Genomic DNA, 20979 nt, shown 5'->3' with positions numbered 1-20979 from the left:
ATCTCCCCCCCCCCAAAATTCTCAAGGATCTGTTTTTGTTAATTTAACTAACAAAATAATAACTAAGGTTTATTTGGTTTTCTGATATACCTTCAAAATGTGAAAAACCAAAATAAAATACTGACAAAATAAATACAGTCCACCTATGGCAGGTAGCAGAATATGGGTTTGGAAACAGGACGTTGAGTCCTGGCACCTATTAACTGACCTATGCCTCAGTTTCCTCACTGGAAAAGGGGATAATAACAGCAGCATCCTATGGGCACAGGCTGAAAGGAGTACTCAGTGTCAAGCACCCTGCCTGCAGTGCGTAAGATGCAAGCAAGGCTCAGGAAAAGCCAGACTGGGTTCCATTTTTCCCACCATTGCCTAAATCTCACACTGTCAGAGCTCAGGACAGTGGTGCAGAAGCAGGAACACATGTTTGGTCAACAATGACATACTGTTACTCTGTGTAATAAAATACCCCATACTTCAGAACCCACCCAGGATACACAGTCTGTGCAGGTATCTGACAGCTGCGCTATTTGAAAAAGCCTTTCTCTGCACATTTGTTCCTATATTTAATGTTTTCTACCAGCATTCCCATTAATCTAAGAAGTTAAACTACAACGGGTAACTTTCCTCTTGGTTTACAGAGTTTAGAAGTGGGCTAACTGCTTAGTCACTGACTGCTGAATAGCTGGACAACTTTTTAAATCACTATAATCCTATTTTCCAACCAATAAGTAAATAATGCCATTTGTGTAGCTCCAGGTGTTAAACATACATATAATTTCTCTCATATATTTTTAACTTAATTTCTCCCTTACATACCCTGTACTTTCCTTATGCCCATTTCACAGATCAGAAAACTGAGGTTCAGAGAGGCTACGTTTTCACCCAAAGTCACAGTAACTGGTAAAGCCAGAAAATGAATCCAGTTCTTTTTGGTTCCAAAGCCCTTGTGTACTCTTTATCTATCGTCGCCCCATGAAGGCCACAATTATGTTCCCTTATTGTCATCCCAGATAGTACTGGAAAAGTAGTTCACAGGGCAAGTCCTATTCCTTACCTGCCCAAACTGCAACATGAACATCTAACTTCCTTTCAACAATTTACATTCATACTGTGTGTCTACAGTCTGTGTGTAAGTTAACAATCTGCGTTTCTAGCACCATAAGGCATTTACTCTAACACTCCAAGCTAATATTAACACTCCATTACATTACTTGCAAGTGTAACATTAGGACAACAAAGCCCAAGCAATACTCTCCCATCTACTGACAGCCACTCTCATCTCTGCTGCGTTGGCTATTTTGGGTTATGGTATCTGTGTGCATAGTCGTGCCATGCGTCACCACACGTAACTGGGTCAGCAACCACTGTCACAACATGCTCTGTAGAAACACCACTGGAGATAAAAGACCCGATAGGAACAGACCAATTTGAAACCCAGAATTCTAGCAAATGCTAGTACATGCCATTTGTTCCTCTTCCCAATCTAATAGCAGATTTTATCTTTACTTTTGGACTTTTAAATTTCATCTTCCCATAATTATGGATGGGAAAATAAAATACATCCTGCAAATCCTTCCATTTCACCACAAAGTTTGAGGACTACTGAAGTACCTTATAATTGGACCAAATGTATTCACACTGGATCTGAAATCCTCTGTATTACCTGACCATATAATCACTACCCTTGTGTTTGTATTCCATAATTGTTCCTAGAGATTTTTTTTTTTTTAGGGTAAAAAGTACATGCTTGTGGAGATCTAAGTAATTCTTTACCCCTGACCTAACCTCAAATTCTAGTGTCAAGAAGCCTAAAGGCTGAACTTTTGGACAACAGGTTATAATTACATACAGGCACAAATATCTTTATTCAGAATGGGAGTGAGCCTTGTTCTGGGCTATAGGGATATACAAGCCCTTCATATGTACTGATTATACGCATGACCACTGGGTGCTCAGAACTACACTGGTGCTAGAGGTACGACCACTAGGATCAATGAAAGAACTAAAGAAAACTGAACTTTAATATGAGAATAATGGCCATGTTCCTTCATGGAGCTACTAAATTTAAATCTTGATAATGAAGCTACTAGAGACAAGTGATATATTAGGTAGTCACAGATCATATTTAAAAATGTGTCTTTTAAAAGTCAAGGGAGGACCACCTCACACACATTAGGATGGCTACTATCAAAAAAAAAAAAAAGAAAGAAAAAAAGAGGAAACAAGTGTTGTCAAGGATGCAGAGAAACTTGAACCCTTGTACAGTGCTGGTGGAAAGATAAAATGGTGCAGCTGCTATGGAACACGGTATGGCTGTTCTTCAAAAAATTAAACATAGAATTACCATATAATGTAGCAATTACCCTCCTGGGTACATACCCAAAAGAAATCACCAAGAGAGTTTTGCAAACTCATGTTCACGGCAGCATTACTCACAATAGCAAAAAGGTGGAAGCAACCAAGCGTCCAGATGAACGGATAAACAAAATGTGGTACAACCATACATTGGAATATTATTCATTCTTAAAAAGGAAGGACTTCTGACACATGCTACAACATGTCTGAACCCTGAGGATATATGCTAAGTGAAATAAGCTAGTCACAAAAAGACAAATACTGTATGATTCCACTTTATGAGGTACCAAGAGTAGTCAAATTCATAGAAACGAAAGTGGAAGGGTGGCTGCCAGGGGCTGGAGGAGGGGAAATTGGGGAGTTGCTATTTAATGGGCAGTTTCAGTTCTGCAAAATGCAAAGGTTTCTATGGATGGATGATGGTGAGGTAGCACAACGATGTCAATGGACTTAATACCACCAAACTCTACATTTACATTTAAACAGTCAATTTTCTGTTACTTTTTTGGACTTTACCACAATTAAAAAAATTTCTTTTAAGTCAAAGGAGGGACAAACTACTGATGCATGAAACAACTTGGATGAATCTTAAGGGGAATTATTCTGAGTGAAAAAAATGTAACTCCAAAGGGCTGCATACTGTATGATCCCATCTATACAACATTCTTAAGATGACAAAATTATAGCAATGGAGAACAGATTAGCAGTTGCCAGCACCTGGGATGGTGAAGGGGAGGCAGTAGATATGGCTGTAAAAGGGCAACGGGAGGGACCCCTTATGGTGATGAAAAGGTTCTGCATCTTGATTATATCAAGGTCAATACACTTGTTGTACTATAGCTTTACAAGATGTTACATTTTGGGAAAACTGGATAAAGGGCATACAAGATCTCTGTATTATTTCTTACAACTGCATGTGAATCTACAATGACCTCAAACATTTTAAAAAAGTTTAATTAAAAAAAAAAGCCTAGGGCTTCCCTGGTGGCGCAGTGGTTGAGAGTCTGCCTGCTGATGCAGGGGACACGGGTTTGTGCTCTGGTCCGGGAAGATCCCACATGCCGTGGAGCAGCTAGGCCCGTGAGCTATCGCCGCTGAGCCTGCGTGTCTGGAGAGACACGGGAGAGGCTCCGCAACGGGAGAGGCCACAACAGTGGGAGGCCCGCATACCGCAAAAAAAAAAAAAAAAAAAAAAAGCCAAGTAGATAGCCTCATCCACCAAGGGCAGACAGCAGAAGAGAGAAGAACTACAATCCTGCAGCCTGTGGAACAAAAACCACATTCACAGAAAGGTAGACAAGATGAAAGGGCAGAGGACTATGTATCAGATGAAGGAGCAAGATAAACCCCCAGAAAAACAACTAAATGAAGTGGAGATAGGCAACCTTCCAGAAAAAGAATTCAGAATAATGATAGTGAAGGTGATCCAGGACCTTGGAAAAACAATGGAGGCAAAGAACTATGGTCATAGGAACATACATATTGATAACAACCTTAAATGTGAATGGATTAAATGGTCCAACCAAAAGACACAGGCTTGCTGAACGGATACAAAAAAGAGACCCATATATATGCTGTCTACAAGAGACCCACTTCAGACCTAGGGACACATACAGAATGAAAGTGAGGGGATGGAAAAAGATATTCCATGCAAATGGAAATCAAAAGAAAGCTGGAGTAGCAATACTCATATCAGATAAAATAGACTTTAAAATGAAGAAACAAGAAACAAGGAAGGACACTACCTAATGATCAAGGAATCAATCCAAGAAGAAGGTATAACAATTATAAATATATATGCACCCAACATAGGAGCACCTCAATACATGAGGCAACTGCTAACAGCTATAAAAGAGGAAATCGACAGTAACACAATAATAGTGGGAGACTTTAACACCTCACTTACACCAATGGACAGATCATCCAAAATGAAAATAAATAAGGAAATACAAGCTTTAAATGACACAATAGACCAGACAGATTTAATTAATATTTATAAGAATTCCATCCAAAAACAGATTACACATTCTTCTCAAGTGCGCACAGAACATTCTCCAGGATAGATCACATCTTGGGTCACAAATCAAGCCTCAGTAAATTTAAGAAAACTGAAATCATATCAAGCATCTTTTCTGACCACAATGCTATGACATTAGAAATGAATTACAGGGAAAAAAATAAAGATCAATAAAACTAAAAGCTGGTTCTTTGAGAAGATAAACAAAATTGATAAGCCATTAGCCAGACTCATCAAGAAAATGAGGGAGAGGACTCAAATTCATAAAATTAGAAATGAAAACGGAGAAGTTATTAGAGAAATGCAAATCAAAACTACAATGAGGTGAGACCTCACACCAGTTAGAATGGGCATCAACAGAAAATCTACAAACAATAAATGCTGGAGAGGGTGTGGAGAAAATGGAAGCCTCTTACACTGCTGGTGGCAATGTAAACTGATACAGCCACTATGGAAGACAGTATGGAGGTTCCTTAAAAAACTAAAAATAGAATTACCATATGATCCAGCAATCCCACTACTGGGCATATACCCAGAGAAAACCATAATTCAAAAAGACACATGCACCCCAATGTTCACTGCAGCACTATTTACAATAGCCAGGTCATGGAAGCAACGTAAATGCCCATCGACAGACGAATGGATAAAGAAGATGTGGTACATATATACAATGGAATATTACTCAGCCATAAAAAGGAACAAAATTGGGTCATTTGTAGAGACGTGGATGGATCTAGAGACTGTCATATAGAGTGAAGTAAGTCAGAAAGAGAAAAACAAATATAGTATATTAACACATATATGTGGAACCTAGAAAAATGGTACAGATGAACCAGTTTGCAGGGCAGAATTGAGACACAGATGTAGAAAAGAAATGTATGGACACCAATCGGGGAAAGCAGAGTGGTGGTGGTGGTGGTGTGATGAATTGGGCGATTGGGATTGACATGTATACACTGATGTGTATAAAATTCATGAGTAATAAGAACCTGCTGTATAAAAAAATTTAAAAAATTAAAATAAATGTGACACAGACACTAAGTAATAAGCAAATGCTGTTGGAAAAATGGTGCCAACAACAACAACAAAAGCCAGAAGAACATGTTATTATATACTACATAGAAAGAAGATACCCACTCATTCATTCAATAATAGCAGGAAAATTTAAAAGTCAAATTATTTATACTGTAACCATCAGTACATCTTTTGGGTAGAAAAAAATTTTTGTTTTATTTTGAATAGCTATTGGACTGAGAGATTTGGGGGTTTTCTATGGCTGGTCCAAAATAATCAGTTTAATATGCTAAGATAATTATACAAAATAGAAATCATGGAGCTGCAGATCTGTGCTAAAGAAAATTATGTAAAATCCTAAAAGAAGCCCATTCTAAATAGTGACCAGATTTCAACTTAACTTTACAAACTACCTGCTTTTGCTATACACTTTTTCAACGTCTCATTTTAAATTTCCCAAGTAAAAAATTTAAATAGAATCAGTTGTTCACAGTCACAATTCAAAACTCTTAACAGAGTTGTTAATTAATACCTCAGAAGGTTTTTCCAGCTTTAGACAGAATTACAGGAACTTGGTATTTTAGCATCAGAAACTTTAAAAGGTAGCTTTCTTTCTTTAAAACTGCTTGGTCTACCACACTTTAACAAGTAATTTTGTTTCCCAAGTGTCTATTGAGAGGATAGGGTCCTTGGAGGTGTGAAATGACCTGGATACCAGAATGCCCCTAACTATGGAGGGTGTGATCCAGAGGGCTTCACATCCACGCCTGTCCACCACAGGTGCTCTCGGGGATTTTGGCCAGCTTTTCCCTACCCCACCTAACCTCTGGTAGAACGGAGGCTTCCTAACTATGTCTTCAGGCCAAGGGTTTCCTTCTCTCTTTTCCCTCCACGCTGCCCTTCCCTGACAAGTTAAGCCTCTGTGGAACAGAGAGCTCATATGCCATGAGGTGTACGTGGCTGCTAGTCAAAAGGCCACATGGGATGAACTGGCAGGGATTTTTTCAGCTCCAGTGTCCTTGGAATCTACCTGAAGGGCTTAACAAAAAGGCACTGAAGACTTTTTCCTTATCTGGGCCCCTGCTTTAGGGAGTTGCAAGGATATGATTAGAGGTGACATCATAGTCTGGCAGCTCCAGCAAATCTTACATTCCTATCCACTTCTGTAATTAAAATGATTTTAATCTCTTCCTATTTTATTCACCAAAGATTTATGGGATGCTAATAACTTTTCCCCCACCCCCTATCCTCTTGCTTCTTATCCAAATTCTTACAATGTAAGGATATCAAATTACCCACAGAGTTTGAATTAAATGCCTGTGGCTGTTTCTGCATAAAAACCCTGGGGAAATAAAGAACAACTTCCTTAGAAAGTTCCTACTTGTAGGTTTTACAAGCCCAGAGTCAGCTGGAGAGAAGAGTTCTTTCCAGGCATCGGATTAGGTTTTCCCATGGAAGTTTCTGTCTTCTGCTTATTCATATTTCACTCTGTATAAATGCTCTAAAAATAGTCAAAGGACAGAATTTCAGGAATCTCTACGTTAAATTTACATTGGTCTATTCCTCATCAATGAGCTTTGGGCCAAAGCCCAATTTGATCTCATACCCTAATGTTTTTATCTTTCCAAAGCAGTGTCTCCTGGAGTTCAAACACCTCTTTTGTCATGGTGTCTACTCTCTGCTGCACACGCTGATTCTCCTGCAGAGGAAGAGGGGAAGAGAAGTAATAAAAGAGCAGAAAGAAAAAGGGTACGGGGTTAGAGGTAGGAAAACAGAACAAAAATAAAGCTGATAAAGAAACTTAACAAAAGCAGGAAGTCTGTGATCAACAGGAAAGATGGCATCCAGTGCCTTAAAGGAAAGATGACATCCAGCGTCTTGGCGCTGTGTCAGTATGACAGCAAGCGAGGGGACTGGGGGCAGCTGCTCCAGCCACAGCTATGAGGCAGCAAGCCAGCTGGGGCTTCGATGTACACCCAGCTCCACACATGTACTCTTCCTCTCATAAGTGCCTTTCCCCCAAACATGGGACAACTTACACTTTTATAGAGGGAAATTCAGATTTTCTTATGAACAAATGATCCTTATCACAGACAACAAGCAGTAGTTTTGAACCCTATTTTTTTAAGAAGAACTAAAAAACTACAAGAGGGACATAGCTCAATCATTTTGAATTCCTGTTAGCAGAATCTATGATAGCAGAAACATCATAAATTACATATTTCACATCAGTTTTTAGAAAAACTAGATTTCTAGCATTTAGCAATTCTTAACTCTTCTGACTAGGCACTGACGCTCAATTTATACTCTCTTATATTTAGCAGGTTCTTTTATGCATTATTGGTAAATTATCATCTTCCACTTTCCCTACTCATACATTTCTCATCTACTTTACCACGTGGTTCTCCATTCTAAAGACCAAAGAACATTATTTTGGTAAAGTCAGGATTCTTCAGTTATAAGTAAATGTGCATATTAACATCTGAAGGATGTTAATTCTAAACATAAAAAGTACTTAAGGGCTTCCCTGGTGGCGCAGTGGTTGAGAGTCTGCCTGCCGATGCGGGGGACACGGCTTCGGGGCGCGGAGTGGCTGGGCCTGTGAGCCATGGCTGCTGAGCCTGCGTGTCCGGAGCCTGTGCTCCACAACGGGAGACACAACAGTGAGAGGCCCGCGTACCGCAAAAAAAAAAACCCAAAAAAACCCTTAAAACTAAGGTTTTTAAAGTTTGTATACCCAGCACCCTGGGCTTTTAAATTGGAAACCATACTGACAAATTGTAAAAATCAAGCATTAAAATAGCTCTTAAATGCAATCAACAAACTAAAAACTAGAACACTTAACCAATTCTAACATAAGTTACTGAATTTGAGAAGCAGCTCCCAAAGTAGTTTTATTATTCTTTGGAAATCATATGGGGAAAAGTACATATTTTAATTAGAAAAAGAAATAACAAGTGGCTGGCATATTGACACACACAAAAAAGAGGACAAAAAGGGAGAAGAATTCACGTGATTTTTAACTGCCAGCAGGATACAGAGTTTGGATAATATGCTTCTTGCCATATATGGAAAAACAGACAATTAACTTCACATGTAATCTGATATTTTCAAAGGGTTATCTGTGTTTGCATTTAGAATTCACAAATTCTATCTGCTTTCAGCAGGCTATGTTCAATTCAATTATTCTCAAGAATGACAAAAAAAGTAACACAAATCCACAAAAAGAGTCACTTCTTTTCTTCTATTAAATGGTTTCTAAAGTCATTTATAGGGGGAGAGATTAAGTGAGGCAGGCCCATGGGGGAAGAGAAAAAGAGGGAGGGAAGGAGGGGTGGTTCTGAAGGACGAGGGACAGGGCTGAGTTGACTGCGATGCATGTGGCATCTCCGGGGTTGTCAAGAGCTGGCCTTTCTGGGACTTCCCTGGTGGTCCAGTGGTAAAGAATCCGCCTTCCAATGCAGGGGACATGGGTTCGATCCCTGGTCGGGATACTAAGATCCCACATGCCTGGGGCAACTAAGCCCACGTGCCACAACTACTGAGCCCATGCACCCTGGAGCCCGCGTGCCACACTAGAGAGAGAAAACCTGCGTGCCACAACAAAGAGCCTGTGTGCCGCAGTGAAGACCTGATGCAGCCAAAAAATAAAAAATAATTTAAAAAATGAAACACAAATAGATTATTTTTTTTTTTTAAAAAAAGCTGCCTTCCTGATATCACCACGGGATCAACACTAAGTTAACATCAGACGTGCTTGATAACCTCACCAAGAAAGTGAGCATGACCCCTTCCCAACAAACCTCACCCCATATTTATAAAAAATGACAACCTCAAGAGGAAAACCACATTTAAAGAAAAACAGAGATGCATGCAAGCTGGCAGGCACAAAAGGATGATACATGCTTTCAAAGATTTCTTGGAGGCCCACACTCCTCCTTCCCTCCTAGGATATTGCTGTGGCCCTCAGAGCTCCTCCGCCCCAGGAACCTGAGTCACAGCCCCGGGCAACCTTCACCTCTTGTCTACTACCAGGCGTCTTGACACAATTTCTTCTTTTCATTTAGCCATCTCAGAAATGCACCTACCTGAGTGACGATCAAACTTCTTATTCCCCAAGAATCATGTCCCCAAATATAGCATTCACTACATTCCAAAGAATCATGGTACTCTGTAATGTTTCCTTTTGCCCATTTCCTAAGATATCTTTAGGAAACAATGTGCTTAGGAATAAAAGACAATTATAAAAGCTTCTGCTACTAAAAGGCGTAATATTTATAGGGTTCACAGTATTAATTTTTTAAGCCTGCCTTCATGTTTCACGTTTGTAAGATTTTAGGGTACAGCCAAATGTGAAGAGACAAGTTTGTTTGTGGCATTTAAACTCCCTTCCCTCCCAACACACATGCCCTCATCCAATTCAGTGCATTTTTTCCCAAAATTAAGTATTTCCACAGTTCATGTACATACCTCAATAAGCTCATCTCTTTGTCGGAGGCCTTCTTTAAGTTCATCCATCTTATGCTGTAGCACACTACACATATGTTTCTGCCTTTCTAACTCCTGTTATTAAACAAATGATACAGTTAACACAGATCATGGCACATGACAGACTGGAACATCTACAGTATACCATTAAGCAGCTAAGTGTTATCTCCAGAAACACACCTGCACTGCCCATGTATTGTTAACTTAGAAAAATTCTGTATTCTTTGGAAAGGCTCAGAAAATTCTCAATTTTCATCTCATACGATTATACATCTAGACAACCCAAACTAATCAATGGCAAAATTACTATGAACAATGAAATGACTTGGTAAAGTAACAGGTTATAAAATTAACATGCAAAATTCAATAATCATCACAGATCAAAATAAAACCTAGAGAGAAGATATAATAAACACAATATCAAAAAATAAAGTAAATACATACATGTAAAATTACAAGATATACCCAAAATCGATATGAGGAAAATTATATAAAACATTCCTGGAAGACAGGGAAGTAGGACTGAACAAAAGGAAAGGCATCTTCTTGGATGAAAAGACTCAGCATCACAAAAATACATGTTATGCCCTAAATTAATCTATACATTTAATGCAGTCCAAATAAAAATACCATCAGGTTTTTTTTCTCATCAGAGTAAGACAAGTTGATTATAAAGTTTATTTGGAAGAAAAACAAGAAAAAAAAAAGCTAGAAAAACACAAAACAAAAACGAAGAAAGCTAATCTTACTAGATATTAAAACATAAGGCTTATACAATTAAAACAATGTTGTAATGGCTCATGAATACAGACCAATGGAGTAGAATAGAAAATCCATAAATAGACCCAATTACATATACAAGTACATTAAACAACAAAAAAAACCAAAAAGAGCAGCTAAAATCAATGAGAAAAGATAGACTTTTAAATGAAATGTTGGCATAACTGGATATACACATGGAAAAAGAAAATTGGAACCAAACTTTGTACCATACACCAGAACAAATGCACAGAAAGGAGAGAAAGACAGGCAGAGAGAGAGACAGAGAAAGAAAAAAGGAAGTAAGAACATACAGTTACTAGAGAAAAGATGAGTGAACTGCTATAACCAAGGAGCAGGTAAAAATTACCAAAAAATGACTCAACAATCCACAAGCAAGAAGGGGAAAGGGGTAACAAATAAGACCACATAGAAATGAAAACTTTTGAATGGCAAAAAACACGATAAGCAAGGCAAAAAGACAAATGACTATAAAAAAATTTTACAATTTACATTTACTATCTTTCCATATAGAGAGCCTCTAAAATTAGAAATAAAGAGGAAAAAACCCACTATTATGCAGAACAATAGGCTAAAAAAATGGACAGTTCACAGAGAAACAAATTGCTTTGAATATGAAAAGATGCCCACACTAAGGGAAATGTAAATTAAAACTGTATTTCTCACTGAAACACCAGTAAGAGTCCAAAAACTTGACAATATACTCAGGGAAAAGTAGTGTGGAGAAGGAAATAGACCCTCTCATTTGTGGGAATGCAAAATTGTATAACCCCTACAAAGGAGAACTGGTTACATCTAGCAGGATTACCACACCTTTTGACCCAGCAAACTTACTTTTCTGACTCCCATAGATACCAGCAAAAATACAGAAAGACCTATGCAGTACATTCGTCTTTGTAGGACTATTTTTAACAGCAAGAGACTGCAAACAACTCCAACGTCCATTAACAGGGAACTGGTGGAATAAACTATAGTACAATGGAATAAGCGTACAGTTATAAGAAAAGAACGAGGAAGAGCTCTCTATACTACAATCATCAGGTGATGAAACCCAGATGCAGAACAATATAGTATGCTCCCATTTTCTAAGAATGGAGGGATACAAATGTGTGTGTGTGTGTGTGTATACACACATATATATATACACACACACACACATACATATTTTTGAATGGCAAAAAAATGTCTTCTTAAGATTCAAAAAAAATGGAAGGATAAACCATTTAATTAAAAAAATTTCCTTAGGCAGTCTACCTGAAAAAGTACTCAGAGTAATGATAGTAAAGATGATCCAAAATCTTGAAAACAGAATGGAGAAAATACAAGAAACGTTTCACAAGGACCTAGAAGAACTAAAGAGCAAACAAACAATGATGAACAACACAATAAGTGAAATTAGAAATTCTCTAGAAGGAATCAATCACAGAATAACTGAGGCAGAAGAACAAATAAGTGACCTGGAAGATAAAACAGTGGAAATAACTACTGCAGAGTAGAATAAAGGAAAAAGAATGAAAAGAATTCAGACAGTCTCAGAGACCTCTGGGACAACATTAAATGCACCAACATTTGAATTATAGGGGTCCCAGAAGAAGAAGAGAAAAGGAAAGGGACTGAGAAAATACTTGAAGAGATTACAGTTGAAAACTTCCCTAACATGGGAAAGGAAATAGTCAAGTCCAGGAAGCACAGAGAGTCCCATACAGGATAAATCCAAGGAGAAACATGCCAAGACACATATTAATCAAACTATCAAAAATTAAACACAAAGAAAAAATATTAAAAGCGGTAAGGGAAAAGCAACAAATAACATACAAGGGAATCCCCATAAGGCTATCAGCTGATCTTTCAGCAGAAACTGCAAGCCAGAAGGGAGTGGCAGGACATATTTAAAGTGATGAAAGGGAAAAAGTTACAACCAAGAATCTCATTCAGATTTGACGGAAAATGAAAACCTTTATAGACAAGCAAAAGCTAAGAGAATTCAGCACCACCAAACCAGCTTATGACGAGAGCTAAAGGAACTTCTCTAGGCAGGAAACACAAGAGGTACACTACATAATGATCAAGGGCTCAATCCAAGAAGAAGATACAATAATTGTAAATATTTACGCACCCAACATAGGAGCACCTCAATACATAAGGCAAATGCTAACAGCCATAAAAGGGGAAATCGAGAGTAACACAATCATAGTAGGGGACGTTAACACCCCACTTACACCATTGGACAGATCATCCAAAATGAAAATAAATAAGGAAACACAAGCTTTAAATGATACATTAAACAAGATGGACTTGATATTTATAGACATTCCATTAGGAAGAACACTCTTTGACATAAATCACAGCAAGATCTTTTTTGATCCACCTCCTAGCGTAATGGAAATAAAAACAAAAATAAACAAATGGGACCTAATGAAACTTCAAAGCTTTTCCACAGCAAAGGAAACCATAAACAAGACAAAAATACAACCCTCAGAATGGTAGATAATATTTGCAAATGAATCAACGGACAAAGGATTAATCTCCAAAATATATGAACAGCTCATGCGGCTCAATATTAAAAAAACAAACAACCCAATCCAAAATTGGGCAGAAGACCTAAATAGACATTTCTCCAAAGAAGACATACAGATGGCCAAGAGGCACATGAAAAGCTGCTCAACATCACTAATTATTAGAGAAATGTAAATCAAAACAACAATGAGGTATCACCTCACACCAGTTAGAATGGGCACCATCAGAAAATCTACAAACAACAAATGCTCGAGAGAGTGTGGAGAAAAGGGAACCCTCTTGCACTGTTGGTGGGAATGTAAACTGATAGAGTCACTATGGAGAACAGTATGGAGGTTCCTTAAAAAACTAAAAATAGAATTACCATATGATCCAGCAATCCCACTACTGGGCATATACCCAGAGAAAACTATAATTCAAAAAGACACATGCACCCCAATGTTCATTGAAGCACTAGTTACAATAGCCAGGTCATGGAAGCAACGTAAATGCCCATCGACAGACGAATGGAAAATGACATAGTACATATATACAATGGAATATTACTCAGCCACAAAAAGGAACGAAATTGGGTCATCTGTAGAGACGTGGATGGATCTACAGACTGTCATACAGAGTGAAGTAAGTCAAAAAGAGAAAAACAAATATAGTATATTAACACATATATGTGGAACCTAGAAAAATGGTACAGATGAACCAGTTTGCAGGGCAGAAATTGACACAGATGTAGAGAAGAACCGTACGGACACCAAGGGGGGAAAGTGGGGGGGTAGGGGTGGTGGTGTGATGAATTGGGAGACTGGATTGACATATATACACTGATGTGTATAAAAGTGATGACTAGTAAGAACCTGCTGCATAAAAAATAAAATAAAATTCAAAAAAAAAAAACTAAGCAGCCACATAGCACAGGGAGATCAGCTCAGTGCTTTGTGACCACCTATAGGGGTGGGATAGGAAGGGTGGGAGGGAGATGCAAGAGAGAGGGGATATGGGGATATATGTATACGTATAGCTGATTCACTTTGTTATCAAGCAGAAACTACCACACCATTGTAAAGCAATTATATTCCAATAAATATGTTTAAAAATTTTCCTTAAGGAAGGAAGAAATCGGGATGAAGAGAAAGAGACAAAAGACTGACTTCTTTGAATATATTTCCTTTATTGATTTGATTCAGATCTGTGTAAATAATTCACAAAATTGTAAAACAAAAGTAAATTCAAAAGCAATTCATTGTGGAAGCAACCCAAGTTTCCATCAACAGATGAATGGATAAACAAAATGTGGTACATAAATATAGTGGAATAGTATTCAGGAAGGAAATTCTGACACATGCTACGACATGAATGAACGCTGAGGACATTATGGTAAGTTACATAAACCAGTAACAAAAAGACAAATATTATATGATTCTGCTTATATTAGGTACCTAGAAGAGTCAAACTCACAGAGCCAGAGAGTAGAATGGTGGTTGTGAGGAGCTGGAGGAGGAGGAATGGGGAGGTGTGTAATGGGGACAGAGTTTCAGTTTTGCAAGATGAAAAGTTCTGGAGATCTCTTAGACAACGATGTGAATAAACATTACTGAAATGTGCACTTTAAAATGGTTAAGGTGGTAGATTTTGTTATATGCTTTTACCAGAATTAAAAGTAATTTCATAATAAAAATTTAAAAAGCAATTCCTAAGTATTGAAAATAAAATGTAGTGAACCTATATACGTCCAGTTAGTAGTATAAGCACAGAGAAACTATTTCAAGTAACTTTTAAAAACAATGGTTGTACTATACATAACCTAGAAGCAAAATAACAATCAAAGAGAAAAAAAACAGAAAAACTTTTAACTATTTTCAGTAATTATACTGTTGGTGGTAATGTTGGTATTGCTATTCTAGGTATTGTGGGAGAAAGCAATGAAAATAGACTATAACATAATTACTAGCGTCCCTAGTGACTCTGAGACCTGGGAGTGCTAGTGTGGGAAGAAGGAGATACACATATATAGGAGAAAGGAGGTCAAGTAAAAGCCCTACATCCTGAATATAAACTAGAACTATAAGCATAACATATTTTGACTTTAAAAACAAAAAAAATACCCCATATACAAATTTCCCTGATATAACCACTAAAAAGGTCTATAAACAGTTACCATCTTGGTGGCAAGTGCACCCCTAGCACCCACACTGCTCCACTAAAAGAGAACCAGGGGTCCTTGTACTAACAGCTGATTTCGGGTCTGGAGCAGGAAATGTACCAGCCAAGTCCAGAACACTTTCTTGTGCCAGACAGCAAAGAAGCTGTCACAACCAATTAGACTCAGATCAAAATTACTTGGGAATCAACCTGAAGATGTTCACATTAGTTAAAGGTGGGACAACCTGAAAATCAATAAGAATAAAAGCTACAATGGATTGAAATCATCAAATGCTTGAATTCTTGCCTTCACAATGATTTTTTAAAAAATAATTGGGCACTATGAGAAGATGCCAAACAACCAATTCCTTATTTTGAAAACTTGTAAACAAAGGAAAAGAATCAAGTTTTAATCTTGCCTTTCCTATGTAAACTGTCTCATTGAGTAATAAGAGATGAGGGGAAATTTCTCTTTAAAGATGGACTTACACTAATAAATAAAGCATAGGAAAGTGAAAAGACAACCCATGGAATGGTAGGAAATATTTGCCAACCATGTATCTGATAAGGAACTTGTATCTAGAATATACAAATTCTAACAATGCAGTAACACAAAGATAATACAATTTAAAAATGCACAAAGGATCTGAACAGACATTTCTCCAAAGAAGATGTACAAAGAATCAGTAAGCATATCAAAATATACTTGAAATCATTCGTCATCAGGGAGATGCAAAGCAAAACCACACCTGCTAGAATGGCTAGGAAAAAACTCAGATAGAAACAAGTGTTGGTGAGGATGTGGAGAAATCAGAACCTGCTTACACTTGCATACACTTGCTGGAGGGAATGGTGCAGCTGCTTTGGAAAAGGGTCTGGTTATTCCTCAAATGGTTAAACATAGAGTTGTCATATGACCCAGCAATTCCACTCCTAGGTGTATATTTAAAAGAAAGAAAGACTTATGCCCACACAAGAACTTGTACACAAATGTTTACAGCAGCATTATTCATCATAGACAAAAAGTGAAAAAACACCAGATGTCCATCAACACATGAATGGATAAACAAAATGTGGTATACCTATACAATGGACTATTATTAGGTCATAAATAGGAATGAAGTACTGATGCATGCATCACACAGGTGAACTTGAAAATATTAGCCAAAGTGAAAGAAGCCAATTATAAAAGACTACAAATTATATGGTTCCATTAATATGCAAGTCTAGAAAAGGGAAACCTATAGAGACAGAAAGTAGAATAGTGGTTACTCAGGGCTGAGCGGAGTGAGAGACAGCTAAAGGGTACAGGATTGCTTTCTGATGTGATGAAATATTCTAAAATTGTGGTGACGGTTGAATTTGTCTGTGAAGATACCAAAAAGCCACTGAATTGTACACTTAAGATGGATGAAGTGTATGGTATGTGAATTATATCTCAATAAAGCTGTTTTAAAACAATAAAAGAAAATGAAAGAAAACAGTAATGATAAAATTAGAATATCTCATTTTGCAACCCCTAATCAACGAATGGATATAAGTATCCAGCTACAGCATCACAGAGAGAGGAGCCATACATCTGGGCCTCCTGAAGGGTTTAGTCTACTTCTCTATGAAGTAGACTAAACCTGTATTTGATTAAACCTCTAAACCTAACTATTTACAGGAAATACAGAGGAAAAAGGAGCATGGTAAAGAACGACAGTAATGAAACAGCAAAATCCCCAAGACTGTCAGAAACTGTTAAAAGAAAAGCAATCCAGTTTCTTCAACACATAAATTGCAAGGGAAAAAAAGAGATGATAGGAAACCTATAAATAAAAACAGACTTATAAGACATGACAACTAATTCCAATGTGTGGAACTTATCTAGATCTTGACTTTAAGTGCGAAAAAGAACAATCATTTATGACATTTGAGACAACTGAAATTTTAACAATGACAGGATATGTAATATGAAAGAATTATTATTAATTTTTCAGATGTGAAATGGTCTTGTGGTTATATTTTTAAAAAAGAGAGTCCATATCATTTAAATTCATATTAAATTCATATTAAAATATGGGGTATTTAGGACTTGCTTCAAACAATGTGAGTGGGAGAAGTAGACAGGGCAAAATTGGCCATACACTGATGGTTTGTTAGGGGTAGGTAATGGGTTCAGCAGAGTTTGTTATACTCTTTTTTTTTTTTTTGTTCGTTTAAAATCTGCCATAAAAGATTTTATTAAATCTCAGATAAGCTTAAAAAAAAAAAAAGGAAGAAAATTCCCTACTATAATGAATAGCTATTAAGAAAAGAATAATACACCTAATAATTTCTAATTAGGTGTAAAGAATAATTCACCTAATAATTCCTAATAATTAGGAGTTAGACATTCCTAATCAGGCATTCTGTCCCTGAAGTAGGTATAGAGACAATATTTAAGATGCAGTTACCATAATTTCAGCAGGGAACACTAAAGACATTTTGAAAAATGGTATGAATATCATTCTCTACCCTCACCATCTGCTGCTATAATGAAACATACCAGAGTGCCTGACCTCTTTGTATGTCTCTAAACAGGAACATCTACTGCACGAGGCAATATCTGTTTAGGAGAAGAGAGCTCAGGGTGAAGGTACAGCAGAGAGAGACACGACCACAAAGTCTTCTGCATCGCAGTACCTGAAGCAGATCCCCAGGGTATTAAAAAAAAGCATACAGATTTTTCAAATTCAAAAAGCACATGATTTAAAAACAAAAGCAAACTGAAAAGCCACAACTCTATGTATACTAAGACATCTCTGCATCTTAGAAAATTATAGGAGGGAAAAATGAAGTTGGTTAAAATAGCTTATCATAGGGACTTTTTTTTATTTTTAAAATGCTCAAGGACATTTGAGAAGATGGAAAGATAACTCGTTTTATGACTGATCATTAAATACTTAGCATGAGATTTTCTTCTAATCTGTTAGAAGCAAAGAGCCAGAAATAGCTAAGAAAAATGTGTGGGAAGGCAGAAAAGGAGTCCAAGGACTAAGAAAAGTATGACAGCTCAGACACTCCACAACTGGCCTATGAAATACAGGAAGAATCAAAGAGGAAACATCTATTGTCACCAAATCTTCAATGAGCCACTGTCATCAATATGAAAATACCCAGAGGCCTCTTTGTCACTTTATCTAGACACAAGTTTTCTTACTTTAACATTTTTGTTAATAGACGCTATTTTTTTCCGAGGAGTTTTAGATTTACGGCAAAATGGAGCAGAAAGTAGTGTTTCCATATACTCCCACTCCTCTTTCCGCCCCTCAGTAACAGCCTTCCCCCACTATTAACATCCCAAACCAGAGTGGTACATTTGTTACAATCAATGAACCTACATTGACACATCATTGTCACCTAAAGCCCACCGTTTACATTAGGGTTCACTCTCAGTGCTGTACATTCTATGAGTTTTGATAAATGTATAATGTATCTACCATTATACTATGATACAGAAGAGTACTGCTGCCCTAAAAATCTCCTGCACTCTGCCTCTTCATCCCTCCTTTCCCCAAACCCACTACAAATACTTCCTAATACTTTAAAAGTGACCAAAACAGGCTGGAATGAGCATTTTTGGTCCTCAAGGAAAGAAATTCCTACAAAGTCTACAGTAATAATGCTGGTTCCTTAGAGGTTATATTAACAGCTTTTCTCCCTTTATTATGTACAGATTGTTGTTGTTTCTAACAATTCACCAAAGCTTATTTCCTAAATTATTATTATTATTTTTAAAACTTTTGCAATGTACTGGCAACGCATTTCTTGACAGTAATATCCACTTGTCCTCTGCTTGGACTGACTAAAACGCTTTTAAAAATCCAGTAAGCTTTTAAGAGAACCCAACTTGTTTTCTGCAGTTGTCAAAAGGCAAATCCAGGCCTTGGGCAGTGGCTTTTATTTTCCATCTGCACATTTTAACAATATAGCTTACAAACCTCTAAAGAAAAACATCTGTTGATTTTTGACCCACATCTCCACACTGGAGTTTTTAAATAACTGGTTAAAGACGTCTCTCCAACCATTTAGAAAACAGGTTCTCTTGAAAAATGAGAGAAGAAAAGAAAAGAGAAGAGAATAAAAGAGAAGAAAAGAAAAGAAAAGAAAAGAGAATAAAATGAACCATCTCACTGAAAGCCTCTGGAGCTCTGGGGAGTTCCAGCCAGTTATAGCAGGAAGAAGTAATTCACTGTAATTGTCCCAATTAAGAGATAGAAAATAAAGATAAAATTTGAGCTGTATTCTATTTTCAGAAACTAAAGGAGGTCATAAGCTTCCCCTTATGAAAATAAGTTAAATCTTATAAAAATTAAGAAAGGAAAATATTTCAGGACCTGCAATCTTACGTTCTGTCAATTTCCTTGCACCAATCAGTTGTGATGGAAATATCATTCCCGGGGATGCTGTGCTTTTCCATCAAACCCAGTACTTCTTAAATGGCAGGTTTTAATTTTCTGACCCCAGAGAAAGGCATGATATAAAATGAGCAATTACCTTTGATTTTTCTTCATTTTCTCTATAAAATTCTGCCATCTGTTCCTCCTGCTCTTCAATAACATCCTTGAGGGTATCTACTTGGTATATCAAATTGTTCTTCTCATTGTCTAACTGTGCATTGGAAACCATGGCTTTCTTGTATTTTTCTTCCACTTCGGACAAAGACTCCTAAATGAAAGTCAAAGTCATCAGCCTAATATCTAAAATATGTTCATTGCCTATATGCCATATAACAGGAAACTATAGCACTGGCACAAACACATGAAGATGTATTTTTGCAAAATAAAAGCAGTTTGGGGAACCCTTTGTTTAGTAACATGCACATAGAACAGGAGGATGACAATAAGCCAAGAACGCATCATTATAAGCACTTTATGGGCTCTCTGCTATCCAAAACAAATTCAAGCAGCAGTGCAGCCCCTGAAAGACGAAAAGGTGTGCAGACAACATATAAGAGTCATAGTGTAAAAATCATAAAATACAGAATCATTAATGGTTTCAGAAATGTTACTCCTGTAGTTTTTAACAACAGCTATTTGCAACAGAATACAGATACAACAGAAGACAGCCTCTCTTTACTCAAGTAAATTTCATACTTATTTGAATTGCACCACTTCCTGGACCTGTGTTTTCAGTACTTTCTTGGTCTGCATAACATTAATGTAAATGTATAAACATTTTGTCTAGCAACTTCAAATATTAGCCATTTTTAAATAAGTAAGCAATATAAAAACTATTATTTAAGAAAAAAGAGCTACCACTCAATGCCTAAATTTTTATATACTTCAAAGTTTTCTGCCTAAAATAGCTTACAGCCTGTTTCTTAATAACTACATCTATTTTGGTAGATTACTACTACCTAGCAGTATTTTTTAAACTAAAAAGAAAAACATTTCACATAGAAAAAGTCATCACTTCTGGAAGTAAATTTTTATTTAAAAAAAATTTTTGGCCATGCGGCATGCAGGATCTCAGTTCCCCAACCAGGAATTGAACCCACACCCCTGCAGTGGAAGTGCAGAGTCTTAACCACTGGACCGCCAGGGAAATCCCTGGAAATAAAATTTTAAAATATTAATGCAAATGTTTAACAAAAGATCAGTGATATAGAACTGAGAGTCCAGAATCCTTACATTTATGATCAACTG

The 20979-nt window shown here is 37.0% G+C and overlaps 1 protein-coding gene across 1 annotated transcript in view; it reads right to left on the bottom strand.

Annotated features, from left to right (window-relative positions):
• The window catches only part of LRRFIP2 (LRR binding FLII interacting protein 2), a 109741-nt gene that overhangs the window by 14437 nt on the left and 74325 nt on the right, over nt 1-20979 (bottom strand). The window contains exons 18-20 of the mRNA XM_024756322.1: nt 19829-19999; nt 9857-9949; nt 6993-7085 (exon numbers count right to left, since the gene is read on the bottom strand). Of these exons, the coding sequence (XP_024612090.1) occupies nt 6993-7085; nt 9857-9949; nt 19829-19999 (357 nt within the window). The remainder of the gene's footprint in view (nt 1-6992; nt 7086-9856; nt 9950-19828; nt 20000-20979) is intronic.

The sequence above is a fragment of the Neophocaena asiaeorientalis genome, unplaced genomic scaffold (assembly GCF_003031525.2).
Source record: "Neophocaena asiaeorientalis asiaeorientalis breed wild unplaced genomic scaffold, Neophocaena_asiaeorientalis_V1.1 scaffold265, whole genome shotgun sequence".
In the NCBI taxonomy this organism is placed as follows: domain Eukaryota; kingdom Metazoa; phylum Chordata; class Mammalia; order Artiodactyla; family Phocoenidae; genus Neophocaena; species Neophocaena asiaeorientalis.
This window is presented reverse-complemented; position numbering and strand designations above follow the sequence as displayed.